Source organism: Carlito syrichta, unplaced genomic scaffold (genome assembly GCF_000164805.1).
Source record: "Carlito syrichta isolate Samal-C Ts95f unplaced genomic scaffold, Tarsius_syrichta-2.0.1 Scaffold111484, whole genome shotgun sequence".
Lineage (NCBI taxonomy): Eukaryota > Metazoa > Chordata > Mammalia > Primates > Tarsiidae > Carlito > Carlito syrichta.
Window position 1 is genome coordinate 123,217 of NW_007055580.1, and position 16,747 is coordinate 139,963.

Sequence of the window (16,747 nt, forward strand, 5' to 3'; positions counted from 1 at the left end):
GGAGTATATTTAAATATTTTCTTTATAAAAGAGTAGCTGATTGTGCTATGTCAACCTAGTAGTTGTTTTTGTAAGGCGTCTACTTTCTGCCATTGAGATGTGTGTGTGTGTGTGTGTGTGTGTGTGTGTGTGTGTGTGTTTTGCTGTGTTCCCCAGGCTGGTCTCTAGCTCCTCCTCCTCCTCCAGCCTCCCAGAGAGCTGGGGCTGCAGACATGGACCGCCATATCTGGCCTACCACCACATGATTCTTACAGAGCGAGATGTTAATCCCAGAGGTCGACTTCTAAAACCATGTGCGGTGTAGCTTTGTCTGTGAGGAAGAGCCCTGCACTGGTGGCCTCTGTTACTGAAGGTCCTGGAGTCACCTCTAAAATGCTGCAGAAAGCTTCGAAATCTTGATTGCATTTTGCATTCTTTGATTCTCACTCCCCTTCCCTTTCAGCATTAAACGGAAAAAAAGATGTCCCTGTACGATGACCTGGGAGTGGAGACCAGTGACTCAAAAACAGAAGGCTGGTCCAAAAACTTCAAGCTTCTGCAGTCCCAGCTCCAGGTGAAGAAGGCAGCTCTCACTCAAGCAAAGGTAAAGTAGGCCTGTGCGTGTGAGCGGAGATCTTCAGCTTTCCAGAGTGGGCTCTTCGCCGGGATTACGCGTGGCGTGGTTTCAGCTTGCTTGTGTGCCTTTCTGTTGGAGGGTGCGGAGTGAGGACAGGTGGTGCTGTGTGGCATTCAGACCCGGGTGCCGACATCTGAGGTTGACGAGCCCTTGTCCGGAGGCTGATGGGGTGGGTGTTACTGGCTTCTGCGTTTTGGGCGGGGCCCCAGGGGTGTGTGTTCTGAAGTGGCATCCCTGCTTCCTTGCTGAAGGTGGTTTGGAAGCAGCACTTTGGGAGGAAACTCTGCCGAGTGACTGTGCTGCCGTGCTTGCCTTGAGGGCTCAGCGTGCTTGTGAAGGCGGCCGGTGTGTGCACTCTGGGTGGTCTTTGCTTTTGTTTCTGTTGTAGACATCTTGGACATTAGCAATGTCCTTGAAGTAATACAACGTGCAAAACATTAAAAACATACTTGTCAACTGGATATTTGTTACTAAGGTGTTAATTGTCATATATCATCAGGGATGAGATGGTGTTTTGGTTTGCTTCTTGTTTTAAGGGTCCTTATGTTTTAGAACATGCATTCTTAATGGAGGCTAACACCCCCCCCCCCACTCCTGCCGCCCAAACAGGGCAAGTATTAGTCCTGTGGGGTGAAAAAATTCTCACTCATTTTCTATATAAAACACATATAAATATAGTACAAAAACTGCCCGGCGTGGTGGCTCACGCCTTTAATCCCAGTGCTTTGGGAGGCTGAGTTGGTAGAATTGTTTGAGCCCAGGAGTTCAAGACTATCCTTGACAATATGGCGAGACCTCGTCTCTACAAAAATAAAAAAATTAGCCAAGCACATGCCTGTAGTCCCAGCTACTTGGGAGGCTGAGACAGAAGGATCACTTTAGCCCAGGAGGTCAAGGCTGCGGTGAACTGTGAACCAACAGTGGTCTGTGCCACTGCACTCGAGACTGGACAACAGAGCAAGACCCTGATTCAAATAAATAAGAAGCAGATATCTAGTGTTTCTGTGATGTTAAAATTTCATGGGTGGGGAAAATGTTAAAAGGCTCTTTGTGGGGGAGACAGTAATAACAGGTTGAGAAAAACTGCTTTGACGATAAATACTGAAATATTTTCTGATAAAATGATCTGATTTCTTGGATTTGCTTCAAGGTAATTCATTCCTGGGTAGTAGAGGGCAGGGGTGAACAAAGTGAGCGTGAATTTATAACATGAATTTAAAAACAAAAGCTGGACTTGGACAATCCTCCTGCCTCAACATCCTAAGTAGCTGGGACTACAGGTGTACACCGCCATGCCTGGCTATTTTTTTGACTTTTTTGTAGAGGCGGAGGTCTCGCTATATTGCCCAGGCTAGTCTCGAACTCCTGGGCTCAAGTGATTCTGCTGCCTCGGCCTCCCCAAGTGCTAGAATTATGAGAGTGAGCCACCGTGCCTGGTCAAGTTAATATTTGTTGAAGCTGGGTACTAGAGACTTAAGAATTCATTCATCTTTTCTTTTTAATTTTATGTTTGAGGTTTTCCATAATAAACAGTGTTTTCTAAGTTCTGATTATTTTTCTTTTTCTTTTACCACATCATCAGTAAATAGATACTTGCAGGGAAGTGCTTATATTTGATTGTTCAGTATTGTGGAGAGTTTTTAGGGTTTGGATAATTATTTTATTAAAATTGTTATTCACTGGTTTATAAAAATGGTAATAAAAATTGGTTTTGTTAATTCTGATTAGTGTTTTTAAATCTTTTAAAAATTCATCATTACCAAATTTAAATTTTTTGTTGCCAGTATTTCTTTTTAAACAAACAGAATTTGTTTTTTTAAAACAAGCCAAAGCTGGGCTCGGTGGCTCAGCCTGTAATCCCGCACTTTGGGAGGTGAGTGGATTGCCTGAACCCGCAGGTTCGTGACCCGCCTGGGCAACTTGGCGAGACCTCATCTCTACAATTAATCAAAAAATTAGCTGGTCGTGGTAGCGCGCACCTGTAGTTCCAGCTGCTTGGAAGGCTGAGGCGGAAGGATCGCTGGAGCCCAGGAGGTCAAGGCTGCGGTGGCTGGGAGCTGCCACTGCACTCCACTCTGGGTGACAGAGTGAGACTCGAACTCAAAAAAAAAAAAGGCAAAAAAAAACCAAGCCAAACATCCCAAATGATTTTTTAAAATGTAATCTTTAGCAGTTTTGTTATTTTCATGTAACTTTTGCTTTGTAGGAAAGTTGCATGATTAACTCTATAGTCTGATGCTCGTAAGCCCAACACTTTGGGAGACCGAGGCAGAAGGATAATGTGAGCCCAGGAGTTTGAGGCCAGCCTGAGCAACATAGCAAGACCATGTTTCTGTAAAACATAAAATAAGCTGAGTATGGTGGTGCACACCTGTAGTCCCAGTTACTTGGGAAGCTAAGGCAAGAGGAACCTCTTGAGCCCAGGAGGTCAAGGCTGCGGTGAACCATGATCATGCCACTGCACTCCAACCTGGATGACAGAATGAGACATGGTCTAAAAATAACAAAGAAATACACGGTTGTTCTTCGGTATTTGCAGGGTTTTGGTTCCAGGACCCCCTGTGGATACCAAAATCTGAGGATGCTCACATCTCTTGTACAGAACGACTAGGGTTGGCGTGCCACCTCCACCCATCCTCCTCATGCCTTGGGTCGTTCTGAATGGCTCAGGATCCCTGATACAGGGCAGATGCTGTATAAATAGCTACCCTGCTGTATCAGGTATTTGCTTTGGTTGTTGCATGTTTGTTTTTTCCTGAATGTTTTCAGTCTGAGGTTGGTTGAGTCTGAGGAGACGGAGGGCCAACTCTATACTGAACAGGAAAAAGCAACCACAGAAAGTACATCGTGCCAAGACCTTCTCCCCACTGTTGGTTTTTAAATTTCTGGTATTTGCTTCAAGAATTTGGCATTAAGCCAGGCTCGGTGGCTCAGCCTGTAATCCCACGCCTTTGGGAGGCTGAGGTGAGTAGATGGCCTGAGCCTGTGGATTTGAGACCCACCTGGGCAGCTTGGCGAGACCTCATCTGTAGAATTAATCAAAATGAGCCAGGTGTGGTAGCACAGGCCTGTAGTTCCGGCTACTCGGAAGGCTGAGGCGGAAGGATCGCCGGTGGCCGGGAGCGGCCACTGCACTCCAGTCTGGGTGACAGAGTGAGACTCCAACTCAAAAAAAAAAAAAAAAAAAAAGAATTTGGTATTAAATAAATGGATTAAACTTTTTTGCCTAAATTTATGTTGTTTTACTCAAGTGACATGAAGGCTTGTCTTGAGCCTTTTGTAGTGATAACATTGAAATTTGTAATGCTTCAAATTGCAAAAGAGAAAAATTGACCCTTTATAATCAGAAGATCTGGTTACCACACACCCACATGGCCAGCTCAGCCCTGGCCACGCAATGCAGGAGGAAGCTCATGCCTCTCCTGTGAAGCACTCTTGCCTGAAAGCTTTACCCTGAATTGAGTCAAGCCTTTAACTTCCGGGTTTCAGGAATTCCAGGGCACAGAGGACACATTAAAAAGATATTTTGGGCATAGTTTGAGACATCTGAATGTGAACTAGATAGCAGATGATATGGAGGAGTTCCTGATTTCACCAGGCGTGGTGACAGCCTTGTGAAATCAGGAGGAGGTGTCCATAGTTTTAGGAGACTGGGGTGAAGTGTCACGATGTCTCCAACTGTATTTAGCAAAAAACAAAGATGTAGGGTCAAGAAAACATGGTAAAACTTTAACAGTGATTGTATGTGAATGATCATTGCTTTCTTTTACAATTTTTTCCTGTAGATTCATAATAAAAGAAGTAGTGCAGGATTTTACATCCTAGTAGGGGGAAAGACCTCATCTCCAGGGGTCTTTTGCCCAGGGTATAAGAGCATGCCCGCTTCTGTGAAGAAGCTGCCCTGGCTCAAGTGTCACACTGTGGTGTGCCAGATGTGGCCAGCGGGAACGGCCAGGTGCAGCTACTTCACGTGGAGTCCTAAATAAAAGTGGTAGAGTTGACTGTAAACCTGTCACGGAAATGGAGGAAATCTGGTGGTTTTGTTTTTGTTTTGTTTTTTTCTTAAAGACTGGTATACTCGCACGGTGTTTTTTAAAAAGACTAAAGAAAACAGTCTACGACTGCAGTAATAATTAAATTTAAAGGCTGTTACTGCAAGGTTAGGGTTTTTCATAATTCGCAGGTTTGTTGCCAGGGGGAAAAAGGTCTTCGTTGCAAATGGTGAGTGTTCATTGCAAATGTCACTATGTTCTTGTTTCTGATGATTTTAGAGCCAAAGGACAAAGCAAAGTACGGTCCTCGCCCCAGTCATTGACCTGAAGCGAGGCGGCTCCTCTGACGACCGGCAGATCGTGGACACACCTCCGCACGTCGCTGCGGGGCTGAAGGTGAGTCCGCACCTGCCTGCGGTCCTGCGCTTGCATGCCAAGGGTTGGTTTGCAGTGCTATCGCCAGAGGCCCTCAAGAGCCAGTCAGTGTCATTTCTGGCTTAAGATCTTTTGTCTTACCAGTTTTACAACACTTGCCTATTTAAAATAAAATGGTTCGTTATGGAAAAACCAGAAACGAGATATGTAAAAAGAAAGACAGATGAACCCTCCACACGTTGGAAACGTCATAATCTGGAATATCTTTCCCTTCGTGCCTCCTCCACCTTCTGTTCTCTAATTTGCTTTTCTCACTTCATATGCAGTGAATGTCTGTGTCAGAAATTGCAGGATCATGTGGTCATTTTAATGGTGTTGCTGATTCCCTTGGGCATGTGGGCTGTTTCTAATTCTTGCTATCCGAAACAGTTAGTACTTACTGTGGGTTAAAATAGAGAAAGGGGTTAAAAACAGCAACAACAAAGCCCTTCTCCCACCCTACCCTTTATTGTCCCACTGATTTTATATGTGCTTAGAGACAACAGATGTGGCTGACTCTGTAGACTGGGTTGCTGAGGATGAAGAGGATCGGGACAAGGAGAACTCAGCATCACAGTTAACACTAGATAAAATGAGGGACAAATGAGTCATATATAAACTGCAGTTAAAATCACACCTGCGGTGTAGGCATACATCTCTCTTTCCGTAGATGGCCTTCAGGTGATATGACCATGGTAGTTGAAGCAGCACCATGTGTCACACAGCACTGCTTGGCGGGAAGTGACTCAAAGAGTCGCGACAGATGACGCTGTTCCATGGGCAGCGTCTTAGCAAGGTGCTCCTGTCCCCTCCCCCAACTGTTAGAAAGCACCGTCGGGTGGAGACCGTCTCGGCCGCCTGCTCCCTCCTCTCTTTTCTTCTTGGTCCTCGGTTCTGGCTGAGCTCTGCCTGCCCCTGCTTATTTGGTCCCGAGGCTGGCGGGGCTTGGCCAGAGAAGCCTCAGTTCTCCTGAGGCTGGCAGGCCCCCAGGAGGGCAGCGCCCCACGGGGCCGTGTTGTTTTGCTGATGCCAGCCCTTCAGCATTTCTCTCCATAAATTTGCTGCGCAGTCTTTCTTACTGCATCCAGCAACAGCCGACTCATCGTTTTCTCTGTAATCGCGTGTTGATTCTGGGACCTGGAATTGTTCTCCTCCTGTTCAGTCGCTAAGCATTTTTCTTCCTTGTTCCATAGTTTTCGGGATCAGTTTTTAATTGTGAAATGGTCCCATCAAGTGGATGCATCGTAACTTACACAAGTATTCCCTAATCATAGAACTGTCCAGATCTGCTTCCATGTTGTCACGAATAACACTAGAATGAACATCTCGTTGGGGTCTTCTTCCCAAGAAGGGGGCTTTGTTGAGATATAATTGGCAAATAAAAATTGCTTATATTTAAGGTGTACATCTCGATGTTTTAATGTGCATATTCATTGTGCAGTGATCATTTCAAACTAACATATCCATCAGTTCACATAACTGCCACTTTTTTCCTGGAATGAGGTAGCATGGTTAGGAAACCTATGATCTGCACTTTTAGGAAGTTGCAAGTATGAAATGCAGTATTACTGGCCGGGCTGGGTGGCTCAGCCTGTAATCCCAGTGCTTTGGGAGGCCGAGGTGAGTGGATTGCCTGAGTCCGTGGGTTTGAGACCCACCTGGACAACTTAGCAAGACCTCATCTCTACAATAAATCAAAAATTAGCTGGGCGTGGTAGCACATGCGTGTAGTTCCAGCTACTTGGAAGGCTGAGGCAGAAGGATCGTCAGAGTCCAGCAGGTTAAGGCTGTGGTGACCAAAAGTCTGGGCGACATAATGAGACTCCAACTAAAAAAAAAGAAATACAGTATTGCTCCTTGTAGTCACCATGCAGCACATTCGATTTGCAGAATGTACTCATCCCTTGTGACTGAAACTTTATACTCACTGGACTGAGGGTACTCCGTTTTAATGGCCATCTTTACAGAGAACTTTCTGTGCACTTACGAGTTACTGTCTTGGGATCGATTTCCTAAGGTGGCCATTTTTATGACCGATTTGTTTTAGTTCTTGTTCCCAGCAGTGCACAGTAATATCACCTAAAATATGAGTGAGCATTAGTCTAGCACTAGAGTATTGACTCTTTAATTTTTAAAAATTGAACAACCCGCTCTGTTCTTTGCAGCATTTAGAAAAGGACGATTCATTATCAAACTTAATCAGGTTTATGCAGCATGAGTTGTTTCTCCAGTTTTGAAATGAAAAAGAACCTCATAGTGACAATATGGTCTCCTACTTAAGACACCTTGTGATAATAGTATTACATAAATTGACTGGCTGATTGTTAGTTTCTCTCTAAGTGATCACTGAAAAGAAATCTCCTTCATGTGCTTTTGTGTTTTTAAAATGTCTTTTCTGTGAATACAAGTTCATAACTACCCTCTGGGAATTCTATGTTCAATAAATATTCCAGTGGTAGGGCCTGGGAGGTGATTATACTTATTTTTCTAATTGCTTTTATTCATTGGAACGCAGGGTTTCCTGGTTTTTAGCCATAAGGAAATGAAATCAGTTTGTTTTGCAATGCAAAACGTAAGCCAAGCAGTAGCACGCAGGAATTGTTGGATTTAGATCTGTTGATACTGAACATACACTGTCTTGAGCATGTCAGTTTTGTGTTTCCAATGCCCGTCTTGCCTTTGATGTTGTTGGGCTGTGAATCCCCTGCAGGAGGTACAGGACAGCACGCAAGGACGGTTACCCTCACTGTGCTTGTTCAGCTGCCCCTGGAAACCAGGGATGGTGGTTGTTACAGACAGTAAGGAAGAGTTAGGCCAAGAAAGCTAGCAGGAGAGAGTGGAGGTCTAGGACAGCGGGCCAGGGGCTTTAGCACCACACGTAGACCTAGGCTGCCAGCCGGGGGTATAGCCCCCAGTCACCTGTTGCCTAGTGGTCTAGGCAGAAGCTGTCTCTTCTGTTTTTCTCATCTCTTTGTGATGGCTGCCTCTTTTCTCTGAAAGAGTAATCTAAGTTTCTAATTGTATAGAAGAGAAAACGCAAGATGTTATCCTCTAGACTTGATCTTAAAAAAAAAGAATGATGCTGGAAGGGAACTTATATCCCCCAGTGTCAGAGTCAGTGCCTGAAATGCAGCCTGCCTGGGAAGGGTGTGTGTGCAGAGAATTCAGAAAGGCCAAGAAGGTGCTTTATAAAGTCTCAATATGAGCTGGGCTCGGTGGCTCAGCCTGTAATCCCGTGCCTTGGGAGGCTGAGGTGAGTGGATTGCCGGAGCCCGCAGGTTCGAGACCCGCCTGGCAACTTGGCAAAGCCTCATCTCTACAATAAATCAAAAAATCAGCCGGGTGTGGTAGCGCGCGCCTGTAGTTCCAGCTACTCAGAAGGCTGAGGCGGAAGGATCTCTGGAGCCCAGCAGGTTGAGGCTGCGGTGGCCGGGAGCGGCCACTGCACTCCAGTCTGGTGACAGAGTGAGACTCCAACAACAACAAAAAAGTCTTAATGTGTTGTTATCTCCGTGTAATTTGGTTATTCTACTAAACGAGGACTACAAGAAAGATTGTGTTATTCACGGATTGTTCTGTTTTTTGAGTTTTCTTAGAGATGTGTAAAAACCAGCATTTGGTGCTTTTCTATAATTAATCAGATGTTTCTGCTTCAGAGTACTAGTGTCTTAAATTTTAGTTGGTGGTGGCTTATTTAAGAATTCCAGGAAAATGCCATTGGTGATTGCGGAAATAGTACTCAGCTAAGAGGTGAAATTCTTTGTCCTAGCTCTGCGAGCCTCCGAACTGGCTGTGTCAGGGGCTGCATTTGTCTCCTTGTCCGTAAACCCAAGGGGTGGGAGGTGATCTTCAAGGCCCCTTTCTGTGCCTTACTCTGGACCTTCCCTTTGTGAGCCAGCTCGTAAGATGTGGAGGTGATACTTACTCTGACGTTTTCCCTTCCCCCAGGATCCTGTTCCCAGTGGGTTTTCCGCAGGAGAAGTTCTGATTCCCTTGGCTGACGAGTATGACCCCATGTTTCCTAACGATTACGAGAAAGTAGTGAAGCGCCAGAGGGAGGAGCGGCAGAGGCAGCGGGAGCTGGAGAGACAGAAGGAGATCGAAGAGCGGGAAAAGTAAGGCTGCCTTGCTTGCCGGTGCTCTGCGGTCGTAGTGTGCCTTCGAATACGCACCGAAGGGCTCAGTGTAGACTTGTGAGGCTGAGGCTCACTGTTGCGGCTGGCGGAGATTTGTAAGACATCCCCGCATGGCGTCTGTAGACTCTGAATGCCTCAAGTGTGTGTTGGGTGAGTTGTTTGGAAAACACCTTAGAGGCTGGGTGCCTGTAATCCCTGTACTTTGGGAGCCCGAGGTGAGAGTCGACTGGTTCGAGACCAACCTGGGCAACTTGGCGAGACCTCATCTCTACAGTAAATCAAAAAACTAGCCGGACGTGGTGGTGCGTGCCTGTAGTTCCAGCTACTTGGAAGGCTGAGGCGGAAGGATCGCTGGAGCCTAGCAGGTTGAGGATTCGGTGGCCGGGAGTGGCCACTGCACTCCAGTCTGGGCGACAGAGTGAGACTCCAGCTCAAAAAAAAAAAAAAAAAAAGGACGTAGAGACCTGATGTTGAACATCTGTTTTCTTTGCTGTGATGACTCTGCTGTATAAACTGAGCATCCCTAATTTGAAATCCAAAATGTTCCAGAATCCAAAATTTTTTGAATGCCAATAGTATGCTCCAAGGATATGCTCATTGAAGGATTTGGGACTTTCAGATCTGGGATGCTGAACTTCTGAGTATAAGGCAAATATTCCAAAATCTAAAACACTGCTGGACCCAAGTGTTCTGGATAAGGGATACTCAACATGTAGAATCACGGCTATTTAAAATAGCTTAATTTTAGCCAGGCTTGGTGGCTCAGCCTGCAATCCCTTGCCTTTGGGAGGCTGAGGTGAGTGGATTGCCTGAGCCCACGGGTTCGAGACCCGCCCGGGCAACTTGGCGAGACCTCATCTCTACAATAATTCAAAAAAAATCAGCCGGGCATGGCAGCACATGCCTGTAATTCTGGCTACTTGGAAGGCTGAGGTGGAAGGATCGCCCAGCAGGTCGAAGCTGCGGTGACCGGGAGTGGCCACTGTACTCCAGTCTGGGCGACAGAGTGAGACTCCAACTCAAAAAAAAAAGAAAATACTTTAATTTTTATTATTATTTTTTTTGGAGTCTCACTCTGACTACAACCCAGGCTGGAGTGCAGTGGCATGATCATGGCTCACTGCAGCCTCGACCTCCTGGGTTCAGTCGATCCTTCCACCTCAGTCCCCCAAGTAGCTGGGACTACAGACATGCACCATCATGTCTGACTCATTTTTAAAAATTTTCATCGCAACGTGGTCTCACTATGTTGCTTACGCTGGTCTCAAACTCCTAGGCTCAAGCAGTCTGCTCACTGTAGCCTTCGAAAGTGCTGGAATTACAGGTGTGAGACACCATGCCCAGCCCAATTGCTGTTACTAACTTTACTGTTTTTTGAGCCAGGTAGAATTTTTAAAAATTTGTATGCAACTTTTATGGGGTTTCTTTTGTGTTTTTTGAGTTGGAGTCTCACTCTGTCACCCAGACTGGAGTGCAGTGGCTGCTCCCGGCCACTGCAGCCTCGACCTGCTGGGCTCCGGCGATCCTTCCGCCTCAGCCTTCCAAGTAGCTGGAATTACAGGCGTGTGCTACCATGCCTGGCTGATTTTTTAAAAATTTATTGTAGAGATGAGATCTTGCTGCCCAGGCGGGTCTCGAACCCGCAGGCTCAGGCAATCCACTCACCTCAGCCTCCCAAAGGCGCAGGATCACAGGCTGAGCCACCGAGCCCGGCTAACTTTTATCTTTTTGAAAAATATGGATAACAAGATTTATTTGTATTTCTTCTTTTAAAAGTATTTAATAATTATTTTTAAATAGTTAATGTGTATTAACTATTCATATACTATTTCCTGTTTATTGGGTAATATCATGGGTAAGTAATTAATAATTGTAAATCATGCAAGTGACTAAATCTTTACTGTGTTGATAGACTTTTAAAATCAAAGGAGGTGGCTGGGCTCAGTGGCTCAGCTTGTAATCTCAGCACTTCAGGAGACTGAGGCGAGTGGATTGCCTGAGCCCTCGGGTCAAGACCCACCTGGGCAACTTGGCGAGACCTTGTCTCTACAACAAATAAAAAAATTAGCCAGGCATGGTAGTGCATGGCTGGGCATGGTAGTTGGTTGTGAAAGAGGATTTGGGTATTTTCTGGCCGAGAGGAAGTCCGGGCTCCGTCTCTGAGTGGGTGGGGCTGTGGTGAGCATCTGTCCCTTTGTTCTCAGGAGGCGGAAAGACAGGCACGAAGCCAGCGGGTTTTCCAGGCGACCAGATCCAGATTCTGATGAAGATGAAGACTATGAGCGCGAGAGGAGGAAAAGAAGTAAGGCCTGAGCCGCCGTGTGTTTTAAGCGGGTGCTGTCCCACGCGGCGCCTTTGTTTGAGGTTCGGGGCGTTTTCTCTCTGGAGTCCGAGGCATGCACGTTTTGACTCCTCACACCAACGCTCCTTCAAGTTCCACAGTCGCTTTCCGTTGTTGCACACTCGGAGTATAGCGTTAAATCTCCTGCCCTCGTCTTTGGCTCAGCAAGTGCTGCTGGCCTGTCATCCGGACCCGTCTGCCGTTTCCTTCATGGGAGCAGGGCTGACACCAAGGGCATCTGTGTGCCGGCACCGTGCAGTGTCTCCTGTCCGCTACCTTTGTTAATCAACACATGTTCGTGTTTATTGACTTGTCTTAGAATTCAGAATGTAGGTTGAATATTTGTAGATCTCATCTTCCAGCTTATAAGTTGACTGCCCTTTTTTGTAAGGAGGTGTGCCTTCTGTATGAAGGACACTGATTTTTACTTGGAGCAGGAACTGTTCAGCGTCTAATGAAAAGACTTTGTATGTGACTGACCTCATAGCACATGTGAAGGGAGCCGTGGTGTTATGTTCGCTGTGTGTACATTGCTGGTAACAGATTGACGTTCTTGTTTTAACCTGATTAGTTGCAGATTTCCAGTAATCACCTGAAATTTTTTAAGCTGAACTTGCTAGAACTAATCTTCTGAATCAATCAATAACCACTCTAGGTTTTAGCCACAAGGTTACTACAGTGATCACAGGAAATATTTCAAAAGAAACACAAGAAAGCTTCACTCAGACGCACATTTCTCCTTGTGGGCTTTGTGGGTCCAGTCCTGTCGTCATCATGCAGGGACACTGACTCCTTTTTTTTTTTTTGAGTTGGAGTCTCACTCTTGCTCAGACTGGAGTGCAGTGGCCTCTCCCGGCCACCGCAGCCTCGACCTGCTGGGCTCCGGTGATCCTTCCGCCTCAGCCTTCCAAGTAGCTGGAATTACAGGCATGCGCTACCATACCCAGCTGATTTTTAAAAATTTATTGTAGAGATGAGGTCTCGCTGCCCAGGCAGGTCTCGAACCTGCGGGCTCAGGCAATCCACTCACCTCAGCCTCCCAAAGGCGCAGGATGACAGGCTGAGCCACCGAGCCCGGCTGACACTGACTTTCAAGGAGTTACTTGTGTGAAACATTTTATGCTGATGCAGCATGATTTTGTAATCAGTTTTTTAAATTTACATTTTTTGATTACTTGATTATTTCAGTGGTGATTAAATCTTTAATCACATAAGCCTGCGTGAGGGCTTACACCTGCTGAAAAGTTCCGTGTAGTCACCACTGTTGTTCCCCTTCCAGTGGCCTGGCAGCAAATGGACGAGGTCGCCTGTCATTTGGGGTTGTTACTGCCCGCCGTTCTTTGGCAGCCGGAGGACCCACCTTGCCTGTGGGTGTCTGTCCGGTCTGTGCACACTGGAGAAGGAAGGAGTGTGCGGGGCGCAAGGCGGGTGCTTGGCATCATGGAGGCTGGCTTATTCCAGCTCTGCTGGTTCCCTCCCCTCTGGTCGCGTCTCACCTGTAAATTGGAGACCGTAGCACCTGGCCAGAGGCTTGTGAGGCCTAGAGAGAGGCCGTGTGGATGGACGGGCCTGACGGGGAGCACACTCTTGGAATAGTTGCATTCTTCTTTTTAGGAACTCGGAGTCCTCTCAGTTGTGTTGCCTTGCCTTAAAACTCGTTTGTTGGCTTCATTCAGGGCTCCTGAATACCTTCCCTGAGAAAACAGTGATTTGTCTGAGATCGCCGGTTTTCCCATCTTCAACCCCGGCGTGACATTTGTCTAGATGTCAGTGGGGCTGAAGAGCAGGTCGCTTCCCTTTTGTCTTGTCTCGGGGTTGGGCAGTACCACAGGTGCTGTGTCCCAGTCCTTTCCCTCCTGTAATGATGGACTTGTGCTTTCACAGGCATGGGCGGAGCTGCCATCGCCCCACCCACGTCTCTGGTGGAGAAGGACAAAGAGTGTAAGTCATCTGCTGCTTCCCCTTCCTTCTGATACAGATCTTTAACCCTATCACGGGAACCTCGGCGGTCGGGGTGGGTCCCCAGCTTCCTGGGTCAGGGCGGGTGGCTTGAACACCGTCTGGCTCTGGCGCCCGAGTCCGCACGTGCGCAGTGGCTGCTGCTCCCCCACCCTCTTGCTGAGGCCTTCTGGTGCCAGGTGTGGAGGTGTGGATCTTTCGTTACCTAGTTACGTGAGTCAGTCTCCCTCCGTCCCAGACTGGAGTGCAGTGGCACCATCACAGCTCACCACAGCCTCCACCTCTGGACTCAGGCGATCCCTCCACCTCTGCTTCCTGGGTAGCTGGGACTGCAGGTGTGCACCACCACACCCAGTTAGTTTTTGTGATTTTTTTTTTTTTTTTTTTTTTGTAGAGACGAGGCCTCACTATGTTGCCTAGGCTGGTCTCAAACTCCTGGGCTCAAGCTATCCTCTTGCCTCGGCCTCCTGAAGTGTTGGGTTTACAGGCGAGTGCCACCATGCCTGGCCTTGTTTATAGTTTTTTAACTCAGAGGTTTAGAGGCTGTTACATTTATGACTTTCCACAAGGTGGCAGTACCTTTCTTGTGATTTTTTTTTTTTTTTTTTTTTCCTTCTAGTTTTGGTGCAGGGGTGTGTGTCCATTTCATTGCATTGCCAAGACACCCCACCCACTGTTTCTTCCTTCAGTGGTCTGTTCTAGAATTTGGGGGCTGGGATTGGACTTTGATAATCACCTGGGTCATTTTCCCATGCTCAGGATTGGCCATACCTAAACTCTCCCCAGAAAATACGATCAAGTATGGTACTTCTTAATACCTGTTGTGCTATTTATGTTATCGTTTTAAAGAAGATGATTTTTTAAATATTGTTAAGTATCTGGTGTGAAAACAACTGATAATAAACTCCAACTGGAGCCGCACTCTCGGTGTGGGGCGCAGGCATCTGGGTGGTGTAGAGTTCCCCGTTGATTCTGACATGCAGCTGGGCGAAACCATTGCTCCCGTCCATGGCGGCAACCTCAGAGACCTCTGTGGTCTGTGACGCTCATGAGAGAGTGGGGTCCTGGTCTTAGGACAGGCACCTGTGGTAGCTGTGGGAGTCAGGGGTGGCGGGTCTCCTTAGGACACACAGAAAGGCTCAGGCTTCTAGTGCCCTATAAGAGGACTTTAAAGGGGAAGGGGCATGTTGGGGGCAGCGTAAAAGGGGCGTTTAAAGAGGCACACGCAGAGATGCAGAGTTGGAAAGGAGCGTTCTGCATCTGTGGAGGCTGTGGAGTTGACTGGGTTTTTCTTACTGCTTGCACAAACCAAAAATGTAGGTTAACTTCGCTCAAAGTAAGCAGGACTCCCAGTCCAGCCTCAGCGCTCGGCCTGGAGTGTCGTTGAGCCTGCTTCTCTCTCCAACAGTGCCCCGAGACTTTCCTTACGAAGAGGACGCCAGACCTCGCTCCCAGTCTTCCAAAGCGGCGATTCCTCCCCCCGTGTATGAGGAGCCGGACAGACCGCGGTCTCCCACCGGGCCCAGCAACTCCTTCCTCGCCAACATGGGGTAATGGCCTGGGTGTTCCAGTGTGAGAAGAGCGGGGTGGCATGTGCAGGGGCGACAGCCCTTTCGGGCGCCACTTGCTTGGGAATGAGAGCCTTGGGGTGGATAGGGCGACCCCTCCGTCGTGTGGCCTGTGTGCCCCCATGGGGGGAGCGACGGCTGTGGTGCTGAGCGTCCTGCTCTAGGTAGGAGTGGAGTCTGACCGTTGTGGGCGTTGGCCAGGATGTGGAAGCCAGCTGTAAGGCTGGCCACCAGGTGGGGCTCGTGGATTTTTGTGCCAACTGGGTTGGGTTTGGTAGACACTCTGGCTTGGAGGATGCCCCGCGGGACCGACGGTGAAGGGGCTGGCAGAGGCGGCGGCGTTGCACAAGGGTCTCGGTTCTGTTGTGTGGCAGGATGCTGTCTTTGGGGACAGGTTGCAAGTGAGGTGGCAGGGGGCTGACGGGGAGACGGGTGTGCAGTGTCGACGACGGGCGGTGGTGTCATGGCCGCGCTGAGCTCCTGCCCTGCCGAGCCCTCAAGGAGGGGCCTGGCCCAGACTGGAGCATGTGGCAGCTTCCCGCGTAACCGGCGGGTTTTGAGTTCCTGACTCGGGTTCATTGACCTTGACGCTCGACTTGCGCAGTTTTACCCGGCAGCTACTAGCCCAAGGTGGCTGTGAAGTCAGTTGAGATGGAAAGCTTATTCCCTCAGTCACACCAGTCTCCTTGCAGAGTTGAGGAGACGTGCGTCTGCCCACGTGGGACGCTGCGGCCACAGAGCACCTCCACGGCCGCGGGAAGCTTAAGGGAGCTTGAGGGCCGGTGCGGGCCCGGAACTTGGGGGGTGGGGCCGCAGGGAGCTGGGTTTTCTGACCTTTTTCTCGGGTGATGACAAGAACGGACTTTGTGCCGAACAGGAATTACATCCTTGACTTCGTTTCCGGAGGACGCGAGGTGGTGCAGTTCAGCGGTTTTCCGTCTTTTCAGTCCAGGACAGCTTGTTCCAGTGACAGTGTTAAGGGAGCAAGTGCACGAGGCGGTGCAGGCGCGGCTCCCCCGAGCGGGGCTTTGTGGCCGGGCCTTGAGCGCCCCAGGCCCTTGCGGCTCTGCCAGGGGCAGTGTGAACACAGCCAGGCCGTCGCAGAAGGAGCCGTGGGCAGAGTGCGGCTCTCAGCCCCGCCTTGCCCCCAGCACCGGCAGAAGCCCGTTCTGGAGGCAGCGTCGTGCTTCCCTTCCGCCAGCCTTAGCCCAGCAGCCGATCTGGGCCTCGGTGTCTTGTTCAGTAGACGATCTCTGCGGGTCTGTGGTATAAAGTCTGTCGTGGGAAGCCGCTGCACTGTGGAGTGGAAGGGAACCGTCTTCATTGTGTGAAACTCCATGTCGTTTTCTGCCAGACCCTTTCCAGTAGCCTGTGGGCGTGAGCTGAGGGGCCAGAGCTGGAGCGGGCGAGCTGTCCAGCATTTCTCAAGGGCACAGGAGACTCCGCAGGGACCCTGGCCTTCCCCCACAGGTGGCAGGAGGGGTGGGGTGTCCATCCTGAGCTGCTCCCACCGCCCCGCCCCCTGTCGGTGTGGACTTGACCAGGCTCCTCTGGAGCATGTGCTCTCCACGAGGAGAGTGTTGGCCTGCGTGTGGCGACGGGGTCGGGCTGAGGGTCCTTCCTGTCTCCCTCCCAGGGGCACGGTGGCACACAAGATCATGCAGAAGTACGGCTTCCGTGAGGGCCAGGGCCTGGGGAAGCACGAGCAGGGGCTGAGCACC

The 16,747-nt window shown here is 48.9% G+C and overlaps 1 protein-coding gene across 4 annotated transcripts in view; it reads left to right on the forward strand.

The window, feature by feature from the left end:
* The first annotated feature begins 335 nt into the window (after positions 1-335).
* Positions 336-16,747, forward strand: part of RBM17 (RNA binding motif protein 17) — a 20,105-nt gene continuing 3,693 nt past the window's right edge. Inside the window, exons 1-7 of one of the 4 annotated variants that reach the window (XM_021717989.1) lie at positions 336-583; positions 4,888-5,004; positions 8,971-9,137; positions 11,363-11,460; positions 13,384-13,440; positions 14,867-15,008; positions 16,663-16,747. In XM_021717989.1, the coding sequence (XP_021573664.1) occupies positions 461-583; positions 4,888-5,004; positions 8,971-9,137; positions 11,363-11,460; positions 13,384-13,440; positions 14,867-15,008; positions 16,663-16,747 (789 nt within the window). In that variant the 5' untranslated portion in view covers positions 336-460. The remainder of the gene's footprint in view (positions 584-4,887; positions 5,005-8,970; positions 9,138-11,362; positions 11,461-13,383; positions 13,441-14,866; positions 15,009-16,662) is intronic. The other 3 variants (XM_008069655.2, XM_021717998.1, XM_021717994.1) reach the window with 3 other exon arrangements.